Source organism: Gadus morhua, chromosome 8 (assembly GCF_902167405.1).
Source record: "Gadus morhua chromosome 8, gadMor3.0, whole genome shotgun sequence".
Classification (NCBI taxonomy): Eukaryota; Metazoa; Chordata; class Actinopteri; order Gadiformes; family Gadidae; genus Gadus; species Gadus morhua.
In genome coordinates, this window is record NC_044055.1 from 11984540 (window position 1) to 11997801 (window position 13262).

Genomic DNA, 13262 nt, shown 5'->3' on the forward strand with positions numbered 1-13262 from the left:
TATACATCAGAGACGCGTTACTTTGATTCATCTCGCCGCCGGCTCCGGCCCCAGGACCCAGGCTCAGGCTCAGGCTCACTCATCACCTCTAATACCCGGGCTGGGGCTCCCCTCCATGGGACGGCCTCGCCGGGACGCCTCCCTTGACCCCCACCCCCCGAGACCCCATCCCCTCTAGACCACCGCCCGCCCCCGTCAGGTCTGGGGAGGGACTTCTCGTCTCCATCAGCGCTGATGTATCCAGGTCATCCTCCTCTCGCAGCGGACCCCTTGATCCCCCCCCCCCCCCTTCATCCATCCTCACTCTCTGTTTTCTTCTCTCCCCTCTCGCCATAGCAACCGACTAGCCCCTAGCAACCACGACCGGATACAGCGGCTGCGCCATGAGTTCCAGCAGGCCCAGACGGGACCCGAGGACCCCGACGACCGCCGGCGCACCTACAGCTTCGAGCAGCCCTGGGTGAGTGTCTGAGGGCCGCCCCCCCCACCCTTGTCCTTCCGGGGACCCCCCTTCGGGTCCGTCCGGAGAACCCCCCCCCCCCCCCCACTGGGTCCCCGGCGGAGGAGACGGCTAACGGCGGTGTTAGCCTGGCGGCTAGCGGGACCGGGAGAACTCAAAGAACTCTAAGGACTGAACTGTCTGGATCGGCCGTCACGCACCGTTGACCGTTGTAGCATGCTAACGCCCGAGCGCTAGCATGCTACCCGCCGGTTAGCACGAAGCTAACCCTTCACTAACCACACTACCAATCACAAGCAAGACTGGAATGTTCCCCGGACTGCCGTTAGCCTCCCCTTAATGAGGCTAACAGGCTAACCTGCTAACGCTAACTCCCTCTCCGGTCCACTTCATCTGCATGCAGGGCTGGACGTCCCCGTCACTAACCCCACAACCACCCCAAACGCCGCCTCAACATCATTTCATTGTGTCAGCGCTCTGTCAATCACCCACACTGATCCCGCCCGCCATCTTTCATCGACCAACAGACTCTCTAGACTCTGACTCGTCCAACCACTGAATCATGGAACCCACTTGTAGACGTGTCATTTTTAAAAAGTGTTTTATCTTGAAGTGTGAGGTTGGGATTGTGTGCGTTTTAGCGGTTGTTTTAATTGTGTTTCCTGGCGGGTCGTCTGTGACGGTTCTTAATTAGAACGTTCCTCCCGCCCTCCGTGGGCTGATGAAACCAGACGACATCTCTGACGGGTTATTTTAAGGCCGGCTCCTCCTCCACAAGTGTACTTTGTCTCCTCTTTTTTTTTTACATGAATTTCCATAACTGCTGATGATGACACGTCTTCCCCTCCTTTGAGTGCGTCGGGCCCGCCGGGGGTTTGAATCCCCTTCAGCATCTCATTGAGCACTGCTGCCCGCGTGCCTCTGAGCAAACTCCCTGGATCTGGATCTGCCTCTGCGATCGCCCCCTCCCTCCCGTACCACGACGTCCACACTGTAGTCTAGGAGAGCTCTCGGAACTCAAAGCATTCCTGTTCTCTGCACACATGTGTACCAAAGGTTCTGTGGTCGGATCCCAGCCTTGTTCGAGATGCAGAGTTCTGTTTTCATATTTTCTTACGCTCCTGTGATCCCCTGTGTTGTGCAAACAGCTTTTTAATATTCCAGGTGATATGGAATATCAGCGAGAGGCTCTGTTCTTTTATAGCTCGTAAACACAAATAAAAAAAAAAAATCCAAACCTGCAGCGTCGACCCAAGTCATGAGGTTCTACTCTCAGCATCTGATCTAATCTCCTCCAGAAACGCCTCCGCCAGACAATGAGGTCCAGGTCCTAGACCTCCAGTCCCGGGTCTAGGTCCTATACCACCAGTCCCGGGTCTAGGTCTTAGACCCACAGTGCCGGGTCTAGGACCTAGACTCAGTCCTGGGTCTTGGACCTAGTCCTCCATTCCTGGGTGTAGGTCCTTAACCTCCAGCCCGGGTTCTATAACACTGGACCGGCTGCCAGAACTCCAGGGGGGGTCCGAACGGAACCCCCTGGAGTTCTGGACTGAGGAGCTATTATGAGCTTGGAGGTGTTTTTTATCTTTTCCATATCAGAGGGATCACATCCAGAACCCTGCGGTCCCAGCTCCTCAGATCCAGGCCCAACCATCTGGTCCGGGTTTGAGAGAGCGCCATGGGGGTTTGTGAACTCACTCTCTGAAGGGTGAGGGGGGGGGGGGGGGGGGGCTGTGCGTCTTTAGAGTCAGACCCGGCCTTGGACTGCTCTGAGGTCCTGGTGGTCTTGTGGAGGTCCTGGACCCTGTTAGACCCTCTGAGGTCCTGGTGGTCTTGTGGAGGTCCTGTACCCTGTTAGACCCTCAGGGTCCTGGTGGTCTTGTGGAGGTCCTGGACCCTGTTAGACCCTCAGGGTCCTGGTGGTCTTGTGGAGGTCCTGGACCCTGTTAGACCCTCAGGGTCCTGGTGGTCTTGTGGAGGTCCTGTACCCTGTTGGACCCTCTGAGGTCCTGGTGGTCTTGTGGAGGTCCTGTACCCTGTTAGACCCTCAGGGCCCTGGTGGTCTTATGGAGGTCCTGGACCCTGTTAGACCCTCTGAGGTCCTGGTGGTCTTGTGGAGGTCCTGGACCCTGTTAGACCCTCAGGGTCCTGGTGGTCTTGTGGAGGTCCTGGCCGTGTGGAAGCAGAAGCATGTGTTTCTGAAATTCAATTACTCCCTCCTCCTCCCTCCTCCACTAGTATCTATTACCTCCACACTTGAAGAGCTCCTGTCCTTCTTATGAATACACCTGAAATACACACACACACACACACACACACACACACACACACACACACACACACACATCATTCCAGAACAGGGGATGGATACAATTTGAACTTTATTTATTCCAAAACAGAAACCAATAACACTTGTGTAATATAATTCTTAGATTGCCCGCGTCCCGGGTGTAGCGCTCGTTCTTGTGTTATTTCTTCCTGGAGCACAAGAACGGTCTCTCCAATGTGGTGAAGGATTACAGGCCCCCGCACTGACATAGAGCTAACAGTGACGTAGAGCTAGGTCAGGGTAAGCACTAGGTCAGTGTTAGCACTAGGTCAGTGTTAGCACTAGGTCAGTGTTAGCACTAGGTCAGTGTTAGCACTAGGTCAGGGTTAACACTAGGTCAGGGTTAGCACTAGGTCAGTGTTGGCACTAGGTCAGTGTTAGCATTAGGTCAGTGTTAGCACTAGGTCAGTGTTAGCACTAGGTCAGGGTTAACACTAGGTCAGGGTTAGCACTAGGTCAGTGTTAGCACTAGGTCAGGGTTATCACTAGGTCAGTGTGAGCACTAGGTCAGGGTTAACACTAGGTCAGGGTTAACACTAGGTCAGGGTTAGCACTAGGTCAGGGTTAGCACTAGGTTAGGGTTGGTCAGGATTATCACTAGGTCAGTGTTAGCACTAGGTCAGGGTTAACACTAGGTCAGGGTTAACACTAGGTCAGGGTTAGCACTAGGTCAGGGTTAGCACTAGGTTAGGGTTAGCACTAGGGCTGTCTCCCAAAGGGAAGGCTGCAGCCTTGCTAGAACACGTCCTTGCTAGTTGCGTCCTATGGAGATAAGGCTAGAGTGCTGCCTAGCGTTTTTAGCATTCAGAGTTTGGCGCTGAGCTTCTGTTCCTCCACACTGAACCTACGCCCTGAGAAAGGAGGGCGACTGGCAGAGAGGGCAGTCACTGTGAGGTTGGAGGGTTTGATTCCCTGTCTACCTCAGCGGGTAGTGCAAGGCATTAACACTGGCCGGGTTATGGGTTTGATTCCGCTGGTAAAGCAAGGCATTAACACTGGCCGGGTTAGGGCCAGTGTCGTTGGCTCGTTACTCACTCCGTGTTTGCTAAAATCCGGCGTAGCTTCCGCTAGCAGGGTTGCATTGTGGGTTAGGGTAAGTCCATTAGGAGGATGCATAGTTCTTCATCGGTTGTTACGCCAACTCGTTGTTGCCTTTGTGTTTTGCGCGCTAAATTAAGCTATGCTAATTTAAGATATGCTTGGCTAACCTCTGCTGGACTATGGTATGCTAGGCTAAGCTATGTTAGTTTAAGATATGCTTGGCTAACCTCTGCTGGACTATGGTATGCTAGGCTATGCTATGTTAGTTTAAGATATGCTTGGCTAACCTCTGCTGGACTATGGTATGCTAGGCTGAGCTATGCTGTGTTTTGATATGCTATGTTAGCGGTTGAATAGTGTACCATAATGTGATGGATTCCACGATTATCAAATTGAATATGATATTATTTGTGTTGTTCGGGACGAGAAAGAATGATTGCATTTATTATCGTAATGTTTTGGTCCGGCCCGAGGCGTCGGTGTGACAGAGGAGCCTGTGTAGCAGCTAACGTTTATTAGCCGCTAGGTCGCTAGCGTGATTCATGCGCAGCAGAACACATTAACGCTGTTCCCCTCCCACCGGCCGCGCTGAATGTTTGTGTTTTAATGTGCTGCTCACACTTTACAACAAATACACTTTCATCCATCACAGAGAGAGGGGGCGTGGCCGTGGCGCGACGCCCTCGCCCTCCACCTCTGCACCAATCGCCTGCCAGCGCTCGGTCGCCGTGGCAACGGGACAGGCAGTGCCAATCTAATCTAATCACAGGAATGAGTGCTGGGGGCGAGGTGGGGGGGGGGGGGTGGGGGGAAGGGGATGATTGTGTTTAATGGGGGGTCTCTCAAGCACCCCATAAACACACACACACACACACACACACACACACACACACACACACACACACACACACACACACACACACACACACACACACACACACACAGCAGACAGCAGTAATTAGATTGTCTTTGTATTTCCAGCGATCCACACGCAATTATTACACCCACACCACTAATGAACATGAATGAAGGGGGGGGGGGGGTTGCACTCATTGTCCTGCCATCAATTAGAGATGAATGTGGACACTTGTACTCTAAGTGTGTGATTGTGTGTATGTGTGTGTGTGTGTGTGTGTTGACGATAATGAGCCCTGGGTCAGGTGGTCCCTCAGTGGGAGGGGCCTGTGTCCGAGAGGAGAAGGACGACGGCAGCCATCTTGTCTCTCATTAACCTCCACTAACATTATCACCGTCTCTCCAGTCTCATTACCACTTCCCGTCGGCATGTCCCGCCCCCTCGCCGACACTTCCTGTCTGTCTGTGTCTCCCCTCCCCCCGCAACAAGGTATGTCTCTCTGCTAGCATGCTAGCTCCCCCGTGCTAGCATGCTAGCTCCTCTGTGCTAGCTCTGTGCTAGCTCCTGGTAGGTGTTGTGCGGAGAGGTTTGCATCCCGTTAAACGGGACCTCAAGCTCAGTGCCATCCTGAAGAGTCAGGGCTGTAAAAGGCTTTGATAACATGATATACATAGATAATATATCCCATATATAGATATAGATATATATATATTAGCGGTTAAGAAAGAGATACAGGCAGAAATGTAGCTTGTAGATAGGTAGATGGATTTATTCTGTAGATCAGGGGTCACCAACCTTTTTGAACCAGAGAGCTACTTCATGGGTACTGAGTCATACGAAGGGCACCCAGTTTGATACCCTCTTCTGAAATAACATATTTGCTCAGTTTGCCTTTAGTTATATATTATTAATATTCATCAATGATACTCATCGATGTGAAGAAACTGATCATGTTAATGATTTCTCACAATAATTATCATTATGACTTAAAAAAGGTGGGAAAGAGTTGTTCAAGAATGAGCTGTGCTATGTTCAGAACAGGCCTGCGGGCGCCTCATGTAGTCCTTGTGGGCGCCCTGGTGCCCGCGGGCACTGTGTTGGTGACCCCTGCTGTAGATGGTGGACTAGAGAGATACATGGAGTGATATACAGTATATACCGTAGATGGATGTATAGATAAAGTCAAAGAGAGTGATAGATGGATATACAGTAGTGATATATACTGTATATAGATGGATGAATAGATAGAGTGATGGATTGATAGAGTGATAGATTGATAGTGATACATGGAGCTATATACTATGTGGGGTGCTAAAGAGTGAGCATCAGACTGTGACCAGACGGCTGGACAGAGACAGACCGACTCACAGACTCATCCTCCTGTTTCCTCTGTTCCCAGGTCAGCACTGGCAGTCCGGGCCCCGCTAGTCCGGTCCTGGGGGGCCAGGGGGGTCACGGGGGTCCGGGGTCCTACAGCCAGCCCGGGCGCCACTCGGTCTCCGTGGAGGTCCAGATGCAGAGGCAGCGGCAGGAGGAGAGGGAGGCCTTCGCCCTGGCCCAGCGCCAGTACAGCTCCCTGCCCCGGTGAGAGAGTGTGTGTGTGTGTGTGTGTGTGGGGGGGGGGTGGGTGTGCTCATCAATACTCTCTACTGTCACACTAATGACATCACAAAGCTCGTAGATCATCTCAGTGGCACGGCTGTGCCAGACTGAAGATACCCACACGCACGCACACACACTCCCTTACAAACACACACAAACACACACTCCTTTACACGCAAGCACGCACACACTCCCTTACACACACACACACACACACACACACTCTCTTACAAAAACACACACAAGCACGCACTCACTCCCTTACACGCACACACTCCATTACACACACACACACGCACTCCCTTACACACACACACTCCCTTACACATACACACTTCATTATACACACACTCCCTTAAACACACGCATGCATGCACACACACACTCCCTTACACAGTCACACTGTTTAAGGGACAAACACACACACTTGGCAGAGAGGCCGGATCGTGTTCCTATAGAAGGCCTTCCTCGATCTGTTTCGTCTCCATAATGAAATTCCCTCCAATCAGGGAATCCTAACATCTGTTCCTGGAAGGGAACGCGCGTGTGCCTCGTTCGGCTGTCACTCAGAATGTTAATCCAATCAAATCAAACTTTCTTCATAGTGCTTTCAGCCAATGAATGAAAGGACGCAACCAGACTAGGGAATAGTTGAACACATGAGAGGAGAATCACTACTTTAACACAACAAGCTTAACGAGGGAAACCAGACAACTCTAGATCGTTAGATCAGAGTCGACCATTAAGTGATCACTCACCTCCACACCTACCTACCTGGGTCTCGACGTCACCTTCATAGTAGTTAAGGTTATATATGTTCATTTAATAGACTAGCAGAGGTTATATATGTTCATCTAATACAGATTAGTTAAAGTTCCTCATCATCCTCATCGTCATCCGCTTATCCGGGGTTGGGTCGCGGGGGGAGCAGCTCAAGCAGGGGGCCCCAGACTTCCCTTTCCCGGGCCACATTAACCAACTCTGACGGGGGGATCCCGAGGCGTTCCCAGGCCAGTGTTGAGATATAATCTCTCCACCTAGTCCTGGGTCTTCCCCGAGGTCTCCTCCCCACTGGACGTGCCTGAAACACCTCCCAAGGAAGGCGCCCAGTGGGCATCCTTACCAGATGCCCGAACCACCTCAACTGACTCCTTTCTAAGTAAAGGAGCAGCGGCTCTAATCCGAGTTCCTCACGGATGGCTGAGCTTCTCACCCTATCCCTAAGGGAGACGCCAGCCACCCTTCTGAGAAAACTCATCTCGGCCACTTGTACCCGCGATCTCGTCCTTTCGGTCATCACCCAGCCCTCATGACCATAGGTGAGGATAGGAACGAAGATCGACCGGTAGATCGAGAGCTTTGCCTTGCGGCTCAGCTCTCTTTTCGTTACAACGGTGCGGTAAAGCGAACGCAATACCGCCCCCGCTGCTCCGATTCTCCGGCCAATCTCACGCTCCATGGTACCCTCACTCGCGAACAAGACCCCGAGGTACTTGAACTCCTTCACTTGGGCTAAGGACTCATTTCCTACCCGGAGTAAGCAATCCACCGGTCATGGCCTCAGATTTAGCGGTGCTGATCCTCATCCCAGCCGCTTCACACTCGGCCGCCAGCCGATCCAGTGAGTGCTGAAGGTCACAGGCCGATGATCCAATGAGGACCACATCATCTGCAAAAAGCAGTGATGAGATCCTCAGACCACCGAACTGCAACCCCTCCCCACCACGACTACGCCTCGATATCCTGTCCATGTATATCACAAACAGGATTGGTGACAAGGCGCAGCCCTGGCGGAGACCAGCACCCACTGAGAACGAAACTGACTGGCTGCCGAGAACACGAACACAGCTCTCGCTTTGGGAGTACAAAGATTGGATGGCCCTGAGGATAGACCCCCTTACCCCATACTCCCGCAGCACCTCCCACAGTTTCTCCCGGGGGACCCGGTCATACGCCTTCTCCAGATCCACAAAACACATGTAGACCGGATGGGCATACTCCCAGGCCCCCTCCAGGATCCTTGCGAGAGTGAAGAGCTGGTCCGTAGTTCAACGTCCGGGGCGAAAACCGCATTGTTCCTCTTCAATCTGAGGTTCGACGATCGGCCGAACCCTCCTTTCCAGCACCTTGGAGTAGACTTTACCAGGGAGGCTGAGAAGTGTGATACCCCGGTAATTGGCACACACTCTCTGGTCCCCCTTTTTGAACAGGGGAACCACCACCCCGGTTTGCCACTCCTTTGGCACTGTACCCGACTCCCACCCGTTCTATATGTTAATTTTATCCAGACTAGTTTTGGTTAAATATGTTAATTCAATCTAGAATAGTTAAAATTATATATTTTCATTTAATCCAGACTAGTTAGGGTTATGTTAATTGTGTAGACTAGTTAAGGTTATATATGTTAATGTTATAGACTAGTTGAGGTTATATAGCTTAATGTTATACAGACAAGTTAATGTTATATATCTTAATGTAATACAGTCTAGTTAAGGTTAAATAGATTATATGTATTAGTGTTTTAACTAGTTGAGCTTCATGTATGTTCATTAGGAGTGTGTTTGTTTGTTCTTCAGACCTCCAGATGTGTCTTGAGTTAGTGTGTATTGTTGGACTCACTCAGTCTCCAGCAGAACCATAAACTTTGCGTTCGGCGCTGTCGTTCATCACAGGAACAGAACCTCCAGCCGTGTGCATATCTATCAGTATAATATTATGGCTCGTACGCGGAGCTGTTACTCTTCTTTATTATTACCCTGTGGCGCGGCGACCTTACAAACATCTGGACAGGAAAGCGCTTGTTTATGGCAGAGGCTCAGCGATGTGTCACGCACGCACACACACACACACACACACACACACACGCTGAGGAGTATTAACATGATATCAGCCATGTTTCAGATGACACTGTTAACGTGAAGCACACACAGAGACACGCACGCAGACACACACAGACAGGCACACACGCACCTATGCAGACTGGCACGTACGCAGACAGTCGCGTACGCAGACAGTCGCGTACGCAGGCGGGCAAAAACAACACAAACATGCACCCACGCAAGCAGACAGGCAAGCATGCACGCCGACAAGCACGCACACAGACAGGCACGGGTTTAGGATTAGAATGTTAACATGGGGATTCTGAGGGAGCTGCTGGGAGACGGATGAGCGGTCGTCTCGCTCGGGCCCGCCTCCCCTCTCTCCCTCCCCCCCACTCCCGTCTGTCCCTCCCTTGCAGTGGGGTAGTCACCCCCCTACTGTGAGTGTTCCTGTGGCGTGATGCCAGAGGAACCTGCAGGCATGAATCAGCTCGTTCAGAGGGACTGTCTGTCTGTCTGGTGCACCTGTCCGTCTGTCTGGTCCACCTGTCTGTCTGTCTGGCATTGTCTCTGTCTCTCTGTCTGTCTGTCTGTCTCTCCGTCTGTCTGTCTGTCTTTCCCTCCATCAGTCTGCCTGTCTGCCTCTCTGTCTGCCTGTCTGTCTATCTATCTGTCTGTCTCTCCATCTGTCTGTCTGCCTGTCTGTCTGTCTGCCTGTCTGTCTGTCTGCCTCTCCATCTGCCTGTCTGTCTGTCTGTCTGTTCGGCTCCTGTATTGTCTGACTCCTCTGTGTTCTGTCTCTATATTTACGCTCCGTGACCGACGCTCTACTGGTGTGCATTTCACTGGGTTGGGGGGGTGAGAGAGAGGGTGAGGGGTGGGGGAGAGAGAGAGAGAGAGAGAGAGAGAGAGAGAGAGAGAGAGAGAGAGAGAGAGAGAGAGAGAGAGAGAGAGAGAGAGAGAGAGAGAGAGAGAGAGAGAGAGAGAGAGAGAGAGAGAGAGAGAGAGAGAGAGAGAGAGAGAGAGAGAGAGAGAGAGAGAGAGAGAGTGTGTGTGTGTGTAGGGGGGAGGGTCTTTGTCAAGATGTGGAATGGAAACACAATCTTCTCTCCCCTCTCCTCCTCCTCCTCAAATTGGACGCGGTGGAGCGTGCCGGAGACAGGGCGATGTGCCACTGCTATCTCCTCCTCACTCAATGATTCATCCATTCACTAACCCATTCACCTGTCCCCTCATTCATCCATCCTTTCATCACTCGGCCTTCCCTCCATGTGGAGTCAAACACAAAGCCTCGGTATTCTAATTAAGCCACCAGTGATCAGCCAATCACAGCGCAGGAACCGCCTCACTGCAGGGGATGGTAAGGAGCTGCATGAGGACAAGTCAATAGAACTCCTCCTCCTCCTACTGCTCCTCTCTTCTCCTCCTCCTCCTCCTCCTCCTCCTCCTCCTCGTCCTCTTCTTCCACACTTAACTCATGCACAGACATATACACACGCACATGCATACCAAGAGACACACACATGCACAGCCACACACCTTGACATGCACATGTCCTGGTAAAAACACACACACCTTCATACACATGGGGACGTACACAAAAACATGTATACACAAACACCCAATTGTACACACAGGTACCTAGATCTAAGCACACACCTGCTGGAGACTCACTGATACACACATAGGTAAACATGATGCGTGCACACACACACACACACACACACACGCACACACACACCTTCAGTGGAGCGGAACGCTGAGGTGATGTCACACGTCAGAATGTGTCATCACGGAGGTGTTTGTGTGTGTTTTATGTCAGGTGTCACCACTCTCACCTCAGTGCATCACAGGAACAAGATGGCCGCCGTGTTCCTCTGTCAGGGTTGTGTGTGTGTAGTCTTTGTGGATGTGTGTGTGTGTGTGTTTGTGTGTCTGCGTGTGTGTAGTCTTTGTGTGTGTGTGTAGTCTGTGTGTGTTTGTATGTGTGTCCATACTAATCTTCCTCCTGCTCCTCCTCCTCAGCCAGCCCAGGAAGCCCCCTGTCTCGGTGACCCAGGCGGACTATCCCCCCCCTCCCGCCGTCAGCGTGGAGGTCACCAAGGACGGCCCCCGCTACTCCAGCTACCAGGTCGCCCGCGGCAACGCCGGAGGGGGCGGAGTCAACGCCCGCGTGCTCCTGGAGGCCCAGGAGCTCCTGCGGCAGGAGCAGCGTCGCCGTGAGCAGGAGGCTAAGGGCAAGCTAGCGCTGGAAGCTAACGCTAACGGCGGCGTGGTTAGCGGCGGCGGCGGCTATGAGCAGCAGCAGGGCAAGCGGACGCTGGAGAGGAACGCTAACAGCCACGCTAGCGCTAACGGAAACGGTAGCCCTGTTAGCGTTAGCGTTAGCGTCAGCAGCTACGAGCAGCGCTACAGCCCGGCGCCCCTCCTCCACCTTAGGGACCCCGCCTCACCCAAGGGCCCCACGCGGCAGGACGTCCCGCCCTCACCCTCCCAGCTCGCCCGCCTCAACCGCCTGGGCTCCGACCGGGGGCGGCCATTTTACTCCTGAAGATCAGGAAGGAGGAAGAATTAGGGGTGGGACTTCCTGCCCGCTGAAGAGAGAGAGACAGAGAGAGGGAGAGAGATGCTGTAGCGGTAACCATAGTCACCGTTCTTAGGAGCCAATGGGAAGGGTTAGGATGGAACAGGCTCCGCCCCCCTCTCTCAGGTGGAGCCCCAGGTTGATTGACAGCTTGCGGGGGGGCTGTGGCCCCTCCCTCTCTAAACAGAGGGTCTGGTCCTCGACAGACACACAGCAGGTGGGCATGTGAGCCCAGACAACTTTATTTACATCGCCCTTTGTCACAATTACCCCCCCCACACATGCTTGACTGTGTGTGTCTGTGGGTTTGTCTGTCTGTGTGTGTGTGTGTGTGTGTGTATGTATGTGTGTTTGATGCAGTGTGACAAGCCAATTGTGTCTTTATGGAAGCTCAGTGTGTGTGTGTGTGTGTGTGTGTGTGTGTGTGTGTGTGTGTGTGTGTGTGTGTGTGTGTGTGTGTGTGTGTGTGTGTGTGTGTCATACATTCATGGATGCATGCACACACGCGTGTGTGTGTGTAAATACGTTCCTCTTTCTGCATCGGCCTGTCTCCAGCTCCCTCCCTCCCTCCTCCTCTCCCTCTCTTTCTCTCTCCCTCCCTCTCTCTCCCTCCCTCCCCCTCTCCCTCTCTTTCTCCCTTGCACACTCTTTCTCTCTCTCCCTCTCGCTCCATCCCTTCTCCTCTTTCTCAGTCTACTCCCCTCCTTCTCTCCAGGGCAGATAGAGTGCATAAAAGAACACACACACACAGAGGGCAGAGATTGTGTATAAACACACACACACACACACACACACACACACACACACACACACACACACACACACAGTGTGATTTCTAATGAAAAGCTGTGCTCATAAATGATTCATGCAGTGTGACATCCCCATGGAGGGGGGGGCTGTGATCTGGTGCCTGGTCCATGGTGCTACGCTCTGGGCTCGCATCGCTGGCCTGCCTGCCTGTCTGGGGCTCCACTCCTCCCTCTCCTCCTCCTCCTCCTCCTCTGCTTGTTTTGTACCTTTCTTTCCTGTCACCCCATCGTTCCGCTTAAAAACCTCTTACACTCTCTCCTCCTCTCCCCCTCCTTTCCTCTCCTCCCTCGCCTCCTCTTCTCTCCTCCCTCACCTCCTCTTCTCTCCTCCCTCACCTCCTCTTCTCTCCTCCCTCCTCTTCTCTCCTCCCTCACCTCCTCTTCTCTCCTTCCTCCTCTTCTCTCCTCCCTCACCTCCTCTTCTCTCCTCCCTCACCTCCTCTTCTCTCCTTCCTCCTCTTCTCTCCTCCCTCACCTCCTCTTCTCTCCTCCCTCACCTCCTCTTCTCCCCCCGGTCACCGTCTCTACTGAATTTTTCATCACATGCCACCTGCTGCCTGCCAACAGAGAGAGAGAGACCACAGTCGCCAGGAGAGAGAGAGAGAGAGAGAGAGAGAGAGAGAGAGAGAGAGAGAGAGAGAGAGAGAGAGAGAGAGAGAGAGAGAGAGAGAGAGAGAGAGAGAGAGAGAGAGAGAGAGAGAGAGAGAGAGAGAGAGAGAGAGAGAGAGAGAGAGAGAGAGAGAGAGAGAGAGAGCGCGAGCG

At 52.8% G+C, this 13262-nt stretch overlaps 1 protein-coding gene and 1 long non-coding RNA gene across 6 annotated transcripts in view; one reads left to right on the forward strand and one right to left on the reverse strand.

The window, feature by feature from the left end:
- Positions 1–12161, forward strand: part of pard3ab (par-3 family cell polarity regulator alpha, b) — a 123874-nt gene extending 111713 nt beyond the window's left edge. For 4 of the 5 annotated variants that reach the window (XM_030363609.1, XM_030363608.1, XM_030363607.1 and 1 more), the window contains 3 exons: positions 337–460; positions 6086–6270; positions 11133–12161. In XM_030363609.1, coding sequence (XP_030219469.1) covers positions 337–460; positions 6086–6270; positions 11133–11658 — 835 coding nt within the window. In that variant the 3' untranslated portion in view covers positions 11659–12161. Of the gene's footprint in view, positions 1–336; positions 461–4482; positions 4627–6085; positions 6271–11132 lie in introns of those variants that run through there. The other variant, XM_030363611.1, reaches the window with a different exon arrangement.
- LOC115548779 (uncharacterized) lies at positions 10816–12729 on the reverse strand. The gene is made up of 2 exons (XR_003977643.1): positions 12465–12729; positions 10816–10848 (listed from the first exon to the last, which is right to left on the reverse strand). It is a non-coding gene; the product is annotated as an uncharacterized LOC115548779 (long non-coding RNA).
- Positions 12730–13262: the final 533 nt, after the last annotated feature.